This window comes from Hippopotamus amphibius, chromosome 1, assembly GCF_030028045.1.
Source record: "Hippopotamus amphibius kiboko isolate mHipAmp2 chromosome 1, mHipAmp2.hap2, whole genome shotgun sequence".
NCBI classification, from domain to species: Eukaryota; Metazoa; Chordata; class Mammalia; order Artiodactyla; family Hippopotamidae; genus Hippopotamus; species Hippopotamus amphibius.
In genome coordinates this window covers 90304393-90324388 of record NC_080186.1, presented here as the reverse complement: position 1 = coordinate 90324388, position 19996 = coordinate 90304393, and the positions used below count along the sequence as shown (strand labels likewise).

At 32.6% G+C, this 19996-nt stretch overlaps 1 protein-coding gene across 2 annotated transcripts in view; it reads left to right on the top strand.

Moving 5' to 3' along the window:
- The window catches only part of COL11A1 (collagen type XI alpha 1 chain), a 207414-nt gene that overhangs the window by 139029 nt on the left and 48389 nt on the right, over window positions 1–19996 (top strand). For both annotated transcript variants that reach the window (XM_057716879.1, XM_057717564.1), the window contains exons 42-46: window positions 10848–10955; window positions 15612–15719; window positions 16647–16700; window positions 17801–17854; window positions 18355–18462. In XM_057716879.1, coding sequence (XP_057572862.1) covers window positions 10848–10955; window positions 15612–15719; window positions 16647–16700; window positions 17801–17854; window positions 18355–18462 — 432 coding nt within the window. The remainder of the gene's footprint in view (window positions 1–10847; window positions 10956–15611; window positions 15720–16646; window positions 16701–17800; window positions 17855–18354; window positions 18463–19996) is intronic.

The window sequence follows — 19996 nt, the reverse complement described above, 5'->3', positions numbered from 1 at the left end:
TGGAAAAGAAAATAAACACTTGTCAATCAAATCAGTCAATGCCTGTTTTCTACTAATTGCATACTCTAATGAGTGCAGAAACAGAAGAGTTTAGATGATTGAAAATATTTATTTTACCACTGCTGTCAGGAGGTAAAAGGAGCTATCTTGCCTCTTACAATACCCGAGGAAATAAACCATAATTTGTCTGATTCTGAGTACTTGATGAGACGTGAGTTTTATCAATGCTTATTAAAAAATCCCATAAGTGTAAAAGGCATGTCTATTTTGTATATTACCTAGATTGCTTTATTTAGTCAGTGTAACCTTATGAAATAATTGGCAAATGAGTGAATATCAGATTTTTATTTCTTGAGATACATATCAATCCCCTAGAAAGCATTAGAATATAGCCTTCATTTTATTCCTTTAATTTACCTTCATTCTTATCTGTACTCTAAGTTACCAATAATAGCCAAGCTACCAATTTCAGTGGTTTTTTCTCATTCTCCATTTTATTTCACCAATCTAAAAAGCTGAAAGTTGCCTTAACTTGCATCTCAACTTCCTTAAATAACGTATTGAAGTCATACTAGTTCCACATCCAAAATTTTCTTTAATGTGTCCCCTTTTCTTCATTTCCACTACCACCACCTTTGTTCAGACTCTTTCCTTTCTTTTCTTGCTTAATAGTGTCTTAATCTATCTCCTTGACTCCATTTCTTACCCTCTTCAGTTAGTTTTGCCCATTGATTCTAGAATTATAGCTTAATATACATTCTTAACTGTTCCATTCCTCTGCTTACACATATCTTATGGTCCCATGCTGTCTTTGGAAGCCAAACTCCTTAATCACTGACTGTTTCGTAGTGCTATTTTGTCTTTCGTGTGTTCTTTTCAAAATTGTTTACCTTATTTTAAGTCTCTTAAAGGTATCTTCTGTGGAGCTTAATTGTATACAGGGAAGTATGTAGTAATTGCCAAATAAGCAGTTCATGATGCTAAATGAATAAATATTAGATCTTTTTTTCATCATATTTACTATGTTTCATCATATTTACTACAAGTTTCTTCAAAATTTGATCCCAATCACTGTAGTCTATTTTTCTAATTCACCCAATTTGATGCACTGAACTTCTCCCATATCATACTACACAATCTTTATACTTTGCAAAGAATATACTTTATACTTTTCTTCTTCCAGGAAACCCCATTTTTCCTTTCTGTATTTGAAAAAAATCCTACTCCTTCCTAAAGATCGAGCTTAAATATAAAATCTCTACAAGGTCATCTTTGGACAGTTTGCCTCCATTTCATATATTAGAGAAATTTCTTCATCCTTTGTGCTCTTTGTTATGATTTATATTTTAGGAATTGCACTGGAATATATTTGATTGTCTCTTTCATTAGACTGTCAGTTCCTTGATTATTTTGGTTACATTCACAGCACAGTGCCATCAGTATAATCATTCCATATCCACCTATTTAAAATTATCATACCTCCTGATATTGGAGTAAAGTGGATATGGCATAAATAATACTGAGAACATAGCAATATAATCTTTGGCAGATTGATCGACATTATATTTAATCTGCAGATCATACAAATGTCATATTATAATGAGTATGGTGGGTATGGATATCTGATAAAGTTTTGTTTTAAAAGAAAAATAAAACTTGTCAATAATTATTTGATATTCATAAAATTGTATAGAACATTTTCAGATATTCTGTTAAGTTAGTGGTGGTAGCACTAGTAGGGAAAAACAGTTGAATAAGACAGAAGTACTTATTTAAGCATAGATAGAATCTCCAAAATTTTCAGTGCAATGCAATCTATTTATCCAGAACTGCAGGTTCTAAAGTGAATTTTATTTTGGAATATGGGTGCATTTTTTAAGATCAATGATTATTACATCTGTCTGTGAAACCTGAATCATGAGCACAACATTTAAATTGTTTAAAGTTATTTTTAGGACCCAAGCAAATAATGTTATCCCAGGTCTTTGCAAAGTTTAAATCAATATATTTGTTAGGTACATAATATGCTCAGGAGATAGAGATATACTTTAACAGGATATTAGTCAACAATTATCCAGTTACATGTGAAAGAACATAGTAAATATGAAAAAAAAAGATCTAATATTTATTAATTTAGAATCAAGAACTGTTTATTTGGCAATTACTACTTACTTCCCTGCATACAATTGAGCTCCACAGAGGATACCTTTAAGAGACTTAAAATAAGGTAAACAGTTTTGAAAAGAAACACACAAAAGACAAAATAGCACTATAAGACAGTCAGTGATTAAATGCCTAATGATATACAAACAACAAATGTTAATTATGCAAGGGCAGGGGAAGAGAAGAGAAATCAGTAGAAGGGTCATGCAGAAGGTGGACCTTGAACTTGGCTTCAAAGAGTATAGAAGATTACAAAATCATTTAAGATCAAGAGAATATTAGGGATAAGGTGTTTAGGGAACATCTGGTCTTACCAAAGTGGGGCACCTTGGAAGAAGGACTAAATTGTGATGAATTCTTGCTAAGATCCCAGTACTCTGCTATGCATTTATGTAATGTAATGCTAAAGCTGAAATACATAATATGCCATATCATTACTGAAGCTCTAAAATGCCAAGTTGAAATAATTTGAAGATTTGAAGTTTTTGGAGTAAATGGAGTAAAAAAATCAAATAAAGTTTTTGGAGTAAAATTTAATAAAGTTTTAGGGAAAAAGTTATCATTAGTGTGTAATATATAACAGAGATGGGACAGACTCATAGAGCATAAAAATTCCGTGATCAATGTCATAACACGAGTGAGCCAATGAAAGTGCAGTGGGAAGTCAAAGGCCAGTGCAGATGGGATGAACATTAGGAAGGCAGGATAGTAGGCTTTGTTACTAAGGTTAGATATGGGCAGTGAGACAAAAGATGAAAACTGAATGATGACTTCAAGTTTGTGTCTTTGTGGGAATGACAATTTAGTGATGCCTGGTCGATTTTACCTAGTCAGGAATAACAATAAACACAAAACACTCTCACAGGAAAGCACAAAGCCTCTTAGTAATCACAGAAGATTTTAAAATGTTTTTATACTTTGCTAATAGAAATGTTCCACAGATGCTGACTGTGAGTTTATGCACTTAGAATTAGAACATATTCTTACAATAAGTTAACATGCCCAATTCTGTAGGCATTAACCAATTAAAATTCTTCTTCCTCAAAATTGTTGGAAAAGGAACCACTAGAAGGAAAGACATCATCCACATTTATTAGTTCTTTATGCTATTACTGTAATTGCTATAAAATATAATAAAGAGGTTCATGATAACGACTCCTACTCCATAGTAAGTACTAAACAAGCCTCGGTTTATGCCATTTAAAGCAATTACATGCATGTGAAGTTTGATTTTGAAATGTTTTTATTCTGAATTACCAAGGTTAAAACAAAAATTGTTGATTTTCTAGTTGTAAGCTGTAATTTATTCTGAAAATTTGTTCAAGTTAATTCTCATTTATTGAGGTTAGAGACTTACGGAGATTATCTTGCAACTGATAGCAAAAACAAAGAGTAAGGAGTGCTGACTTCTTTGGCGAGAAAGATAACACATTCTATTTTGCAATGTTGATTAAAAATGTGACATTGAAATATCAAAGAGAAATATCTGGTCAGTTGGTGAGAGACAATGAAATTGTAATGCCTAGGGATAAACATATAAGAGCATTCTGTAGAACGCCATATAGGTCTGAGTTTATATCAACCTCATATTAACTTTACCTTAGAGATATTGACCAAATATTGTTAAATGCAGGACTAAAATTCACAGGAACAGAGAGGGATGGAGATTCAGCACTTATTCATTCTAAGGAAAAAAATATTAAAATGATGAGTTCTTTAAGGAAAAAATGTGAATAAAGATGTGGATGGTAAAGGAAATAGAAAAGGGGAATGAAATTATTAAGAATATTTATTCTTTCAACTCATGCTAAGAACTTTATAATTGTTATCTTATTTGATTCTTGCAACCTGGCCCAGGAAATACTATCTTTCCATTTTTAAAGGCAAGAGATCTGAGGCTTAGAGAAGGTAAACAACTTCCCCAAGTTCATAGTCCTTTGAAAACTAAAACCCATTAATACATTACATAGACATTTCCAGATATGTGTATATCTTGCTATGTAAACATTGGCCTAATTAAGTTATCTCTGTCTCCCTCTCTTTCTCTCTCTGTCTTTCTCAGTTGCAGTTTTCCAAGTTCTCTCCATCCTTTATTTCGGTGAAAAATTTGTCAAAAGGAGAAGAGTTATAGGAGCTAATATTACAGCTAATTAGGCTTTAATATTCCTACATGTGCTCTTTATAACCATTTCTTAATTTGAATGAATCAAAGATTAAACTGCTTAAACATATGTACAAGTTGAATACTTAATGACCGTAAATATTTTCCAGTATACTATTGAATCCTTAACTTTTTTGCCTTAGAATACAATTCTTAAGGAGAGTAGTTGTACTGTCTTTCTGGAATACTAGAGAAATAATAAATTCCTTCATTGCACAGGACATCAATGAACTAAAACTAAAGGCAAGGTTTTTGTCAACAGTTCTTGCTTACAGTGAGATTTGTAAAGTGTCTACATGTCACAATTATGCACTTTAAACACCATATCCTTTCAATACATTCTGACCCATACAAAGCAATATATATTTAATAGTCATTCATCTATACTTCTGTGCATTTATTCATTTATAAATATATTAACACCTATTCTTTTTATTCATAATCTATTCAGTTGGAAATATAGGCCAGGCTATTTTTGTCACGTTGTTATGACAGCCTATAGAAGTGGGTTTATTGAACTCTGATAGGTTTAACTCTGATGCCATTGGCTTGTATTTACAGAAACTATAATATGTAGAGTTGTACCAACCGAAAGTATCTATTTGAGGATATGGGAGATTTTTATGCAGGGCTCTTATTATGAGTATTATTAGTAAGAAATCTCTTACTAATCATAGCATTAGAAATATTTGCAGTTTCTTGAGCAGTTAGGTGGGTTTCTTTTTTCCTTTAACTGTTATGAAAATTAAATTTCTCTTTTTGCTCTGACTTACAGAAATAATGGAGTCAAATTTGGAACACAGTAGAGAAGATAACTCCTTGCTTTTTAACTGTTTTTATAACATTTTGCTTTCAACTCTATAAAAAAGTACATATAATATTCTTTAATATTATCTGTTATATTTTACTGGAGTTACTTTTTAAAAATGCTAAACAAGACCCATTACATTGACTTCATAAACCATCAATGGATCATGACTTGCATTCGGGAAGAGCCTTGGTCTCTAGTATGCATTTTTAGATTATTAATATTATTAGTCTTATTTTTTGCCAATAAGAAAGTTACTTGCTTATTTATTTTTCTTACCTAACATTTCTTATTTATATTATCTTTTATTTACATCTTCCCTGTAAGCTGCTGTAAGTCTTTTCCTGTGGAAAACTATAGTTAAATAAATATCTGAATATGCCAGACAATCTATTAAACTGAAGGTTTATAGATTCATTAAATGGACATTTCCTGCACAGAGCTTATGGTTTACTGAGGAGGATGGATGTGGAATAGATAAAATAACATAGTAAATAATGAATAATATATTAAAAGATAAAACAAAGAAGCCAAGCTAAAAACAATGAATTTTCCCTAAAGGAGTTATGTTGAAGGTAAAGATATAAATAAAAATCAGTTTTACCTATGAAAAGCAAGCTTTTTATGGGCTAGACTTAGTCTTGAAGTGTTCGTCACTGTTTTAGTCCTCTTAGCAAAGAATTGGTACTTCAGTGTTATAGTTCTCTGAAGGTCTAGCTACTTGGAGTGAATGTATATTGAGAAACAGTTTTTAGTGCTCCCACTGAAGACAAACAACATTATCCCAACAGGATGCTGTGACTTTGGGCTTCTAAAATCTGGCAAAAACTAAATGCTCTCTGTATGCATGATGGTGTACCCAAAAGCTGGTAATAGATGCCCATCAAAGCAGGGCATGTTTTCCCACCTCAGGGGGTTTACTCACTAAGTGGATGTCTTGATGCACACGCGCAAGGCAGGAAGAAGCAAGGGGCTAAACAGCAAGAGAGAGGAAGGCACTGCAGCATTTTTCTCATATGTTGAACACAAACTGAATAAACATTTTATATTTATGTTAACACAAAGTATATACAAATATATTATGCAAACAAGTTCTCAGATTGCATTTACCCCCTATATTTTCATAAAGCAAAATCAAGGAAAATGTATTCCCTAAGTAATCTCTCCCTCCTGTGTTTTTTATGATAAAAAAAAAATCTTTTGGTCCAGTGGTTAAGACTCCATGCTGCCAATGCAAGGGTTCGATCCCTGGTCAGGGAACTAAGATCCCACATGCCGCGCAGCATGGCCAAAAGTTAAAAATAATAATAAAATTTTAAAAAGCCCCTCATTGTCAACAGTTATTTCTCTAAAAATGAGATTTTAAAAAATATAATAGTGTACTAGGAAAAGCCCTCTGTCCTTACAATCACATTTCTTCCTCCCCCCCACCGGGAGTAGGAGTTAACATGGAGAAGGTCAACCAGGGAGCCAGATACATAGCTGCTAAAAGGTAAATGTCCAAGATTTCACAACTGTGCAATGTATCAGTCTTTATCCCTTTTCTATGACTCCTGTTTCATGATTGTCCCCTGATATTCTCTCTTTTCCTCTTCATGTGCTATTATTTCTTCCTGTTGTTGTCTTTTCTTTAGGATTTTATATGCCCTTCATATCATAATTCCTATTTCTTCTTTTTTCCACATCTTAATCTGGAGAACCTTGCTTTCACTGGCTTTTTACTTATTTCTCAGATAAGGAACTAGACAAATTTTTAGAAGGATTACACTTACTAACTAGGTCATATGCTATTATTTTTTGACGTTAAAGCATACTTTCTCTATTGGGATCCAGTCAGACCTCAGGAGGCATCCAGTCAGGAGGAATCAAGTAGCGAGATGGTGGTGGGATTAGTGATCAAAGACTGAGACATTGTGGGACTTTAAGTTAATAATTCAGAATTTGTGTTTTAAATTCTGGTAATGTTTGATATTTTATCTGAATTTTCAGCTTATCTGATCTCAAATACATGTAATCTGGAAAGTGAGAATTACCTCAAACTAGTTTTGCCATGAACGTCAAGTTGGCTTTAAAAAGAGAGGGGCAGACTTTTTTCTTTTTTTGCTTTCTACTTGTATAGCTCTGTTCATAAGAACTTGTGTTTATGCTTCGTTTCTTCTCTCTAGTGGGCTGCCTTTTAACTGAATGCTGATGAGATGATTTCTCTGTTTACCTCTTTCCTTTACTTTACAAATGCTTCTCAGAATATGAAACACCCAGCGAACATAACAGAAAATATTTATCTGGTGTTCTCCTGTGTTTGAAAAGTTAGAGAAATAACCACTATTCTCATTGCTCCAAGGAAATAAACTGATGCTATTGACTTTTGTTTTATTACCATTGCAAGGTTTAGGGAAAAGGGCTGCAGAAGAGGATAAAGCTAACATAAACTTAAAGAAAGGTCACTTATTAGAAAAATGTAAATTTCTCTCTTTTAAACATAGGTAAATGTCCAACATTCAATTGAAAATAAGTGACCTATAGGGGTTGCTGTTTAGTATTAAAATAACAGAATACTTCATGATATTACAGTCATTATAATTCCTGTAATTGCATTCAAACCTTTAGAAAACTTTTAATTTACCATGTGTCCATTAGTATTTAAATCACAAATTGGGGAAATATTTTTATAGTTTTCAGCCTCTTTTTCTGAGTTCTTTTCAGTTAAGCACTTTTGATGGGTAAAATATTTATTATTGATCTAGAGATGAGTATGTAAACAGTTGAAAGTAGGATTAAAAATACTGTTTTGTGGAAAAAGCTCTATTCTTTTTTTAACAGCATGGCCTTAGATATACCGTATACCATTCTGGATCTTAATTTTCTCTACTATAAAATTTCACTTCTGCAGTCATTTGAGATTGCATATCTATTTTTGAAATATATAACTGTTCATGTACATATAGTACTCCAACATCTGTTGCATTCATACTTTAAGATAGACTTTAGATGTATCAACACATTAATATCAGAAAAAAACAGAGGACAAATTATTTCTGTCCCCATTTTATTGGTGACAAAATTGAGCCAAATAGAAATTAATCAATTTTCAAGATGGGAAAGCTAGTGATTTCAGTGCTGAAAAGGAAAAAATCACACACACAGTTAACACATTTACTTAGGGCTTGCTATATGCCAGTAAGTACTCAAAGAGCTGAAGATCAAGTTAAAAAACAAGCAAAAATTTTATCTTTGTGAGTCTATTATTCATTTAACCTATGCTTTAACAGACATATTCATCTTAGGTGTAGTTGTTCATTTATCTGACAAATATAAAGCCCTCTGTTCTTCACTAGAGCTGGTTATAGAGCAATGCAATAAATTCTATAACTATAGAGTCTACTCTTCATGGAAAAAATGCATTTGCAGTGTAAACTTGTTAAGGGCTGATACCTGCCACAGTACGTTTTGTATTCCCAGTCAGCGTCACAAGAGAGTAGAGTCTCACTGTATTTTTGTTAAATGTGTAAATGGGTTCTCTTTTTAATATCAGATTTAAATTTTTATTTTTAACAGAATTTCTTCAGTAATTCAATTCGGATTAAAGGATTCATAAGGTTTATTCTTTTCAAAGTTGACTTGGGAATATTTAAATACAATTTGTAAGTGGGTAATAGCATGTGCTTAATCAGTAGGTATCATCAGAGATTTTCATTTTTCATTTATAGGTATATAAAATAAAATCATTCCAGAGCATGCTGTTATCAAAGACATCTAGACTTACAGACTGTTTGAAATAACTAATGGGAGAGGAAATTGCAGTTGTACTTTAGGGCACAAATATACATTGGAAATGTCTCTTCTTGTTTTCATCCACTGTTTCATAGTTAATGAGCTGTGACAACATCAGGAGCAATATTTTAACTACAAGAAAGTAAAAGGTTTTTATTGTTAATTTTAATGCAAGTTTCACGAGCAAGATGGCAATCTGAAATTTAATATTAGGAATGCTTCAAGGGAGGAATTAAAATAGTTAAGTTTGTATTAAAAATAGTATATAACATCTACAAACTATACATATTATCATTGATTCAAACTAGCATTCTTTCTCTTCTTGATATATGTGAAAATACCTATTGATTATTTTAAAATATTAAATATACTTCACTATAAAATTAATAAGCATTCTTTTAAGTAAAAGCTGTAAGTTATTTTCATGTAATTTGTCAGTCATCATGTATCCAGTTAAGATAATACATATTTCTATTAATTTTGTACCACATCCTCTATGGAAAGCATACATTCAATTGATATTCTCCTGCAAATTTGGGAAATTCCTACTGACTACACATGAGTACATTTAGGTATTAAATTTTTTAACATATCCATAATGTTCACATAATTTATAAAAAAACTAGTGCTTATGTCTAATTCTATTATTATGTTCTTACATTTATTATTATTATTTAAAATTATGTGATGCATACAGTCAATATTTTATGCTTTGGAAATATTCATGATGAAACTGATTTTTAGACTGTAAAGCAGTACATCAATACAGATCGGTGTCATTATTATTGTCCTTATGTTCATATGTAATTAATTCTCTAGCTAATAGAAATTAGAATAATGTCAATAATTCATATTTGTATCATAAAATGATTTATAATTACATAGGAAGAATAATATTAGAAAATACTGTATTCTCCAGCTTTTATAAATCATTTCTTTGAGTTTTAAAATAATGATGTTATAATCTAGACTCCATTATTAAGGAAAACTGCTAATAGTCATATTTTCTAATATTTCACATTTAGTTCAATCCTGAAAACAATAAATTATAACTTGGCCAGCCATCCAGGAATCTCATCCAAAGGCAATATTGTTATCTTTCATTAGATAAAATTGCAAATGGTAAATAGGTTATCTTTGAGCTTTGCATGGCTTAGTAAATCTACATTTGTGTTTCTTTTAGTCTTGCTTTAAATAATGTTTTCTTAAATTGTTGATAGAGGTATTAATATGAAGGCAGTATCCACATTTTTTAAGGTTTTACATATTAGATATATTTAAAGCAAGTTAATTGAAAATATATGGCATCTATTTTGAAACTCAATTGGACCTACCTAATCAAATGTGAATTATCTGGTTAGTGTTCATAATAAAACCCAATGGTCCCTACAGGACTCTAAGATAAATTTAAGGACTTATTTCTAGGAAAAAGTCCAAGTTCTGAGATGGTGATTATTGAACTTATTATGTAAAAAATTATATTTGTACCTCAATGTAATAACAATTTCTGAATTCATTTTTATGACTTTGAAATTGTTATTCAGCAAATTTGAGGTGAAGTCCAGAAATCACTTTGAAAAATGCTAGTCTAGACAGTGTATCCTGTCATAACAGTACAGGGAGAAAATTATGTAGGAAGGTACACAATAGGATTTATGTTTTATAAAGCACTGTGAACAATTGTGAACACCAATGAAAAAAGACATCTGTAAAATATTTAAGTAACTTTGGAATATTTTTCTTATCAGTATTTCTTGAGTATCTGTGCTTAATATTGGGGTTAGAATTTTATCTTTTAAATTGTGAGTACTGTTCCTGTCTGAGATCTTAAAATTGTCTAAAGGTGACTTTTATGTGACTATAAGATCTCGCTACTAAAAAAGTGATTCTTAAGTGTAACTTTTCCTGTTAAAAATAACAAAATACCTTTTTCCCCTGTACTAGGGCTCACCAGGAGAACGTGGAGCAGCGGGAACAGCTGGCCCAATTGGTTTGCCAGGGCGACCAGGACCTCAAGGTCCTCCTGGTCCAGCTGGAGAGAAAGGTGCTCCTGTAAGTAATTTAAAGGAGGAAATATACTGCCACTCTGCACAAGTTATTACTTTTTTTTCAAGGATATTAGCTCTTCATACTCCATTGCATATGTGCCTGGCATATAAACATACTTCTTTTTGTATTTATAATACAGAAAATTTCAAATTCAATTAAACGTGATGACATTTTTCCACATTTTATGGAACCCTAATACCTGTGAGGGAGTTGGATATTATTAATGTAAAAGTCTTCTGATTTTGTTCCTTTTAAAAGATAAAATTGGATTTTTGATTAAAACTATACTTTGCTGCATTATATTAGAAAAGTGTGCACTTTTCACTCCTCTTGTAATACAACTTCATTTCCAATCACTTTCATAGTCTATAAGTGAAATGCATAGAAAGTGGCTGCCCTTCTCATATAATTTGAGTTTTGATATATAGTGAATGAGATAGAAAACATCTGGTCAATTATTTTATCTTATATTTATTTAATAATTGTGGCTATATTCTGTTCATTAGGTTTATGTTTCATCAAGATTTCTTCCCTAATTTTATTCCTGCTTTTGACTAAATCATGTTAATTTTCTAAGAAAAATAAAGCAATCTCTCATCCTCCAAGGTTAAAACACAAACTTTTTCAGTAAATTTATATAAAAATTGCTGACCATTGTATGCAAAAATATGAGTTTGATACTTTTGTGTATATGTAAGTCTTGACATAAATTATCTAGTTTAAGCCTATAATCTTCAAGATACCTTTTAATCACTAAGGCTTTAGCAAGTTGAGTCAGATTGAGCAAGTTGCTTTCATTGTCCATTGACATTACTGTCTGTGATATTTACTAAGTATTTCCATACTAAAATGGCTGTTTTTCTGTAATCTACTACCTTTTAGAAACATTTAGATTATTAGAATAGGACCGTATCACCCGTGGCTAGAATGTTTGAGTGACAGAAAAGGCACTTTTAATTGCTGAGAATTTTTTAAAGCAATGTATTTCCAGCTTAGTAAATTTGGTGAAAATTTAGACATTATTTTCTGAGATGTTAATAGACAACTATAAAAAAAATTTGTTCTTTGTTTCCTTCTTACATTTTCTATACTTTTCAGCCAATCTTAGAAACTAAAGACTTGTCCATAAAACTTTTATAGTATACTATGCACTGAGAGGGAATATAAAAGACATAGAATCAGACCCTTCTATACAAGTTCATTAAAAAATCCAGGGCACCTATATCTTGGCGCAATGCAATGAAGAATGCATACAGATAAAATGGAGGTGCATTGCTTTATATGTAAATTGAGAATATACTTATTAGAGAAGTCAAGAATTCTGTGAAGATAATAAGTTGAATGCTGGGTTTTAATGTGGTTAAATGCTTGACTTCATGAGGAAAAAGTAAAAGACAAGCATGTGGAAAAGTATTTAAAATGATAATAAATTACTTTGGTGATACAGAGGAGAAATTACTGACAGAAGCCCTTTTAAGAGCTAAGATTTGGCCTGGGTTTTGTTGGTGATTGGTGGTATTCCCCCCTATTGTGAGTAGGGGGGGAGGGGGAATGCTCTGCCCATCCATCCTCTCTCAATGATTCCCACCACCAACAAAAGCTCCAAGCTGTTCATTCTATTGTTCTTTTATTCAACAAATAGTTATTGAGAGCAACTAAGTGCTGGACATGGTATTAGGCAGTACTTTTGAAGAAGGGATCTATTTAGGGATTGTAGCATAAAATGGTTATGGAAGTGTTGGGGGAAAATACCCATAGACCTCCATGCAGAGGTTTAGTAAAAACTGATGGAGACTTTGGCTAAGATGTTAAGTGAGGCCTTTTACCTCTTCCTAAACCCAAATATAAATTTCGGATCTTACCTCCTCTGAGCAACTTGTATTATAAATTGTTATATAACTGTCGACTTAAAAAAATGCACAACCTGAGAGTTGTGAGTTAAGTTTCATTTAGGGCAAAATGAGGACTGCAGCCCTGGAGACAGCATTCCAGACAGCTCTGAGAAACTGCTCCAAAGAGGTAGGGGGGAAGATCCGTATATATGTGAAAGGGGAAAACGCAGTGTCAAGCACATATTGTTTACCGAAGTTTTCTGTTAGTCTCATGCAGGTTATTGCTAGTCATGAGAGGCAGACGTCACCATGAAGGATTTTAGTGTTTTTCTAGATATGAAGAGATACAAGAATTGGGCTCATAAATTTGGCTCCTGATAATATCTATCTAAAAACCTGTTCTGCCAGCTTTTCACAGAGCACAGTGTGCCTCATTTCAGCTCTCCACCCGGAACACATTTCAGGGGGGCACAGGCAGTCAGCAGCTGCAGCAACACATGATTTAATCTTTGTGGAGATAGATGGCAAATGCCAGTGGCGAATGCCAGTTGTGGTTGACATAACTATCAGAAGGTTAAGACTTGCATAAAAAAAGAGAAAGATAAGATGGTGATCTGTGAAAGGTAAGTCCTTGGTCCACTTACCTACCAATCAACCTCCTGGAAAGGAAGAAAATGGAGACAAGAGCCATGAATATCCACATGACCTATGGCAATAACTGTGGCCTAATTGGTATCCCCAAATTAATCAACCAGATAAGAAACTGGGGCTTGGAAGGTGCTGGAAAGCAGGTAAAGAAAAGAAAGTGAAAACCTCTTCTATCTAAATGCATTAATAGGAATATTTTGATGGAAAGAATGATTCTTGAAGAAAACTACTCAGTGTATTAGGGAGGTATTGGATTCAAGGACTACAGATAGGAAGCTATGTTGATAATGCATCTATTTGGAGTTCAGTCTCTCAAGGAAATCCATTAAGGAGAAATATCTAAATCAGTTGTTGTGTTCAAAATAGTGACATTCACTATGAATAGTACAGCACATTTTATGAGTGGAGATAGGTTTGAGATGTAATATTTAATTTGAAGGAAATAAAAGGTAGCATAGTTACCATAGTTACCATCTTATGGCATAGTTTTGAAAAATACAATAACATTGTATGGAACCTAACAAAATAATAAGCTTGTTAACTTTGTTTTATAGATATTTTGTCATTGTTTTGTCATTAAGCAATTAACTAACTCAACAAATATTCCTTAAATGGCTACTCTGGGCCACAGGCCAGGGAGATACAATGGAATACAGAAACAGACAGTCTCTGCCCTCACACAATTTATTGTCTGACGGGGCATTAGATGATAAGCAAAGAATCACTAAGTACCTAAATAATTGCAAACAATGATATAAAAATGATATAAAAATATTTTAAAATGTACTGGGATATGTCAGCTTATATCAGAGTGACCCAAGCTGGAAGCAGAGCCTTTATTTGGATGGGATATAGATGATGGAATGATAAAGATGAGGAGGAATTAACACAGCAGAGGGTCCTCCCAGGGCATTCCAGGCCAAATGAACGACACGCACTCAGGCCAAGCGATAGGAAGGGTATGGCATCAAGTTTAACTAGAACAAGGTCCAGAGGGGTTGAAATACACAGAGCAAGGAAAAGGGGAGACTAGATGCTGCTCCACGGGTAGTAGGAGCCAGGTAATGGGTAGACCACGCTAGCGGTTTGGTCTTTATCTTCGGAGTGGCAAACAAGTAAACTGACTAAAAAGAATGTTGGTAAGATGATCTGATTGTCTCTCTGGTTACAGCACAAGGAATAGTTTGGAAGTAAGAATAGATGTGAGATAGGAAGGAAGTATTTCAATAGTTAGAGGAATGCTACTAGTATTTTGGGATAAGATGTTAGTTGTGGAGATAACGCGAAGCAAATATATTCAAAAGGTAAAACCTAGTCGTCATTAAAGGGCAGGAGGTGGCAAGGGAAGGGGTGGGGGGAGCAGGCTAATGTAAAGGCAGGAACTAATGACATAGATTCCTAGCTTGTATAACAAGAGGAAAGATAGAACCATCTAGTGCAATCAGGAATAACTTTGTGCAGAACTGATGAAGTCTTGACTTTTAGGAAATAATTTAAGCTCTGAAAGGATTTTTTGCCATTTTCATTACCAAGGCTTTACTTTTTTAACTACACAATGTGGTTAAATTTTAAAAGAGGAAAATAATGCCATGTCAAAAAATAAACAAAAATTTTTAAAAAGCCAATAACCTAGTCATTCTGAATCAGTAAAAGCAACAGTGAATCAAAATATGAAAATCTAGAAAAATCCATGCATGAAACATTTGTTTAAACATACACATAAAGCATATTATAAAGTTGGGCATATGAATAAATGCATTTTATGGTTTTTGAGGCCTAACAGCCACTACCTAGTTATGTCAGTAGCAGCACAGAAGAGTAAAGGGTCAGTAAGTTTTCACAAACATCAAGCATCTGGTTTATCAATATATAATGCTTGATTTGAAAATGTGTGATTGAAGGAAAAGTTCCAAGTTGACTCAATAGTTTTTGTGACCCATAACTTGAGATTCATAAATTGTTAACAATGATTGTATTCTTAGTACAAAAGAATGTAAGGATCTTTGGTGTTATCGTTTGCTACTGGGAAAATATATTTTAGGAGAAAATAAAAGCAATTTTTCCCTGTCAAATAGGGAAGCCAGAGTATGACTATTGCAGCTGTACTTAAAAATTTTAACAATAGCTAACTTATAGGTTTCTTACAGCAAAGTAATGACCTGCTGGATTTTCAATGCAGGGAGAAAAAGGTCCCCAAGGCCCTGCAGGGAGAGATGGAGTACAAGGTCCTGTGGGTCTCCCGGGGCCTGCTGGGCCTGCGGGCTCCCCTGGAGAAGATGGAGACAAGGTGAGTGCTCTTTATTCATGTTAGTATATCCTGTGAAAAATATTTTCTCAAGAATCCTGGATGTAATCTTTTTTAAGATTAGATATCAAATCTGAAGATATCTTTTTCAGAGTTTCAATACAGTTTCCTTATGCTCAAATGTTTTATTTTAGAGGTTGAGAATTAGCATTATCCCATGAAATAGAAAGTGGGATATAAACAAGACAAGAACAATGGTAGTGAGAAAAAATAGCAGATGACAAAATTGAGTATCTACTTTTAAATATATATGTTTCTGAAATAAATGTGAAATTAATTAAATTAAATAATTGCATACATTTAGCAGTGGTGTCTTGGATATTGCAGAGTTAAAATTTAAGAATGAGCTGCATATGTATATGATAATCCTGTACTTCTCTATTTTTTACAAATAAGTAAGTAGAGATTCTAAGCTCTTGATTTTGAACACATAGCTGTGTTTTTTGTGTATGAACTGAATATATTTTCTAATATTATTGCAGAATTATGTAGCAAAAGTTGTTAACCAGTGCTCTGATAACATGCAACATTTTAGCAGTTGGAAAACTAGGAGGAAAAATAATTGATTTTTGATTACTGGGAAATTATATTTTTATATAAATCAATGAATTTCCGTTATCAGTTTATACTGGTCATATTTCAGGCAAAATTGATTTTTTGAATTAAAAATCCAGTTGCAATATTCCTCAAAGTTCAGTTGACTTTTGTTTGTCTATATACTAATCAATACCAGGAAGTAATAATAGTCAATATTAGAAATTGAGAAGCAGGCTCATTAAATGAGTGATGTTAAATATTAGCACGCAATTATGTTAAAGTAAAATTTAATCATAAGATAATAGTGATGACAATGCAATGGCAGGTATGGCATGTTTGAGATAAACTTTAACTCAAATCTTTCAAATGCAGGGTGAAATCGGTGAACCAGGACAAAAAGGCAGCAAGGGTGACAAAGGAGAAAATGTAAGTTTCCTACTTCTTATTGAGGGACATTATTCATTTAACTCCTTTTGCTATTAACCATGGATATTTTTTCATATTACTATTCCCTTACCTCTCCAAAGATTATAATATTACTACTATATTACCTCTGTGGTAACTATTCAGTTTGAGATTCAGTCAATTTTAATAAAACCTCTTTTCAAAGCTAAGAAATGCAATAATGCCAACCCTAAAAGCCACAAAATGAGACTAAAGCATCAGCAATTTTATCCTCCATTATTTTTGCATCGTTAGTTCAAATACCATGTGGTTTAAAGACACTATCTCAGTGTTGTTATGAAAAGGAATTTGACCTAGTGGAAACCTGACAGGGCCTCAGGTACCCCAGTGGTCCCTGCACCACACCTCCAGAGCCTATGCTTTAAGTACTCTTCCCACTGGGTGGCAGTTGTAAGAAAAAGAGCAATACAATCCAATGACTCTTTAGTGTCTGGATCTGTTATAGTGCCTGATCAGTTATTTATGTTAAAAAAAAAAAAAAGGACTGTTAAGAAGAAATATTTATGCATGTAGGACTCATAAATCTATAGTGAAATCTATTGCTCAAAATAAGGAGTTCCAGTATACTTAATATAGAACACTGAGTTTGCTTGTGTTTATATATGAAGAAAATTCTAAGGTTTCATATATCACTACTTTCTGTCTGTATAAAATCCCCCACATCCTATTTTTCATTTAGAGGACAGCATATGGATGAATTTTTCATGTGCTTTTTGCAAAGCATACATATCTCATTAAAGAAATCTGGTATTTTGAAGATATTCAAATGTGAAACTTCAACATCATTTATATTAGCATAGAAATCCATTTTAAAATATCCACATTACAGATGAGAATGCTTTTGATAACTTCCAATTTAAAATTGATTACAAGTAGGCAAGTCTGAGTCTCAAGGAGTAAAATAAATAATGGTTGACTGCACTAAATGCAAAAACCAATTTTTTTTTTCCTAAGAAGTGTAGAGATGTTTAATAGATTTCGATCAACCAAATGTTCTGCACTATGTAGCTGAGGCTCTTCTGGCTTCAGTTTCATAATTACTGATTTTTATCTCACCACAGGGTCCTCCTGGTCCCCCAGGTCTTCAAGGTCCAGTTGGTGCCCCTGGAATTGCTGTAAGTATTCCTTTTTGTTCAGCAAATCTCAATCCTTACTGTTCTCTGATGAGATTTATGAACTGTCACATAACCAGTCCATTTCATGTGGTAATAAATTTGTTTGTGTGCTTAACATTGAATCAAGTTTAAATTATCTAATATAGCTAACCAAGCTGATCTTTATAAACAAAAAACACTGTGACTTCATTTGAAAAGAGGTAGTAACCCGTTGAGAAGTACTTAATTTGTAGGAAGTTCTGAACATTATTTTCACTTGTTAAAGAGCTTTCACTTCACTTGGCATACATGAGAAAATCAAAATCAGTCATATCCTGGAATCAAATAATGTAAGCAAAAAAACAATGGTGCTTTATTTGCAGCAGATAATAGAAATTTAACCTACGGTTTTTATAAATAGACCAGCTTTGATTAAATTGGAAATGGCTATATTTTTATGATGACTTGTAGCAGAATCATGATTTTTCCAGTTTGTAATCATTTTTATTGGTCTTCTCTAGGGAGGTGATGGTGAGCCAGGTCCCAGAGGTCAGCAGGGGATGTTTGGACAAAAAGGTGATGAAGGTGCCAGAGGTTTCCCAGGACCTCCTGGTCCCATAGGTCTTCAGGTAAGATGTTCTCTGCATTGTACACCCTGTCATTCCCACTTTCTTTTCACCCTCCACTTACTTTTCTAGAGGATGTAAAACAAAACAGTGTTCCTTTTTCTATCTGAGAACTTGGGTAGAAAGTTTAAGTAGAATGACTGTTTTACTTAAATGTATATCTGAACTTTAACTGCTTTTAATCAATTATTATTAATTTTTCTGAAGCTGCATCAGTGCTGGTTTCTGTTTCTGGAGTTTATTTAGCCCCATCGTAGGTATAACACCTCCTTTCCTTTTTCTTTTTTCTTTTTTTTCCTACTTGTGAAACAGTACAGTGTTTTTTGGTTTTTTGGGGGGGGGTTTATTTTATTTTTGGCTGCGTTGGGTCTTCGCTGCTGCTCTCAGGCTTTCTCTAGTTGTGGTGAGAACACCTCTTTTCTCCATCATCACTGTGTTTGGAAAATGAACGACAATCTTCTTTAAGTGTGATAGTTAAAAGCAAGATGCTAGAAGGGTTCTTTCACACATCTCATAGCAGGAAAATTAATACTCCAGATGGTTAGCAGAAACTAAAAGTCTTTTGAGAAATAGTAAACTGTCAATCACAACTATCAACAGAAACTGCCAATAGCAAATGTTCGAAAATAATAGGTAAAATAAACAAATTAACAATAAATTGGTCATTTAAAATAACTTCTTAAATTTAGAATTATAATTTGTATTTTATGAAACACACTCAGGAGAGGAAATATGAAATTGTAAAACATTGTAGGCTAAGAAATTTTCATTCCGATATGGCTTACAACTGAGTTGTTAGGCAAAACATTGCATAGTAGACCTCTCCTGTTCTGAGTTGTTTTTCCACACTTCCATGTGGTGTTACCTGCTTCCTACAAACTTTGGAAACATCTGGCTTTCTTCTTCCACTTGCTTATTTGATACCTATCTAGTGATCCTCTAAAAGATTATAAAATTTTGTTTTAAATGATATTAGGGTGCCATATGGATTTTTGTTATGCCATATTAGCAATTTTAGAAGTGATTAAATTAAATCATCTAGTTCATTGTTGTTAAATTTTTGTGAAGTTGTAGAAAAGTAAGTAAAAGTTGAATTCATATAAATTTAATTATTATCTTTATTTTCATGTCATAGAATATTGGTTTTTAATATTAATTAGATTATTATATACATAATTATACAAGTTATATTGTAAAAATATAAGTATATTATCATAACAATTATTGTTATATCATTCAATGGGTGTCTACCAGTGAACATGATATTATAATGTTCTACTTTTTTTTAATGCCAAAATAATTATTTTTCAACTTGGAAAATATAAAAACTTCATTTCATATTTGTGTTTAACCCTTTTATACTTGTTAGGCAATAATAAATAAGCAACAATAAATAAGAAAATAATAAAAAAACTTCTTTATATGTTATATACTTATATAAGTATGTATATAACATATGTATGAGAAGCACACATATCTGAAAACAAGGCATTAAAAATTAGATTGCCAATGGATATATTGCTATTCTTTTTCTTTT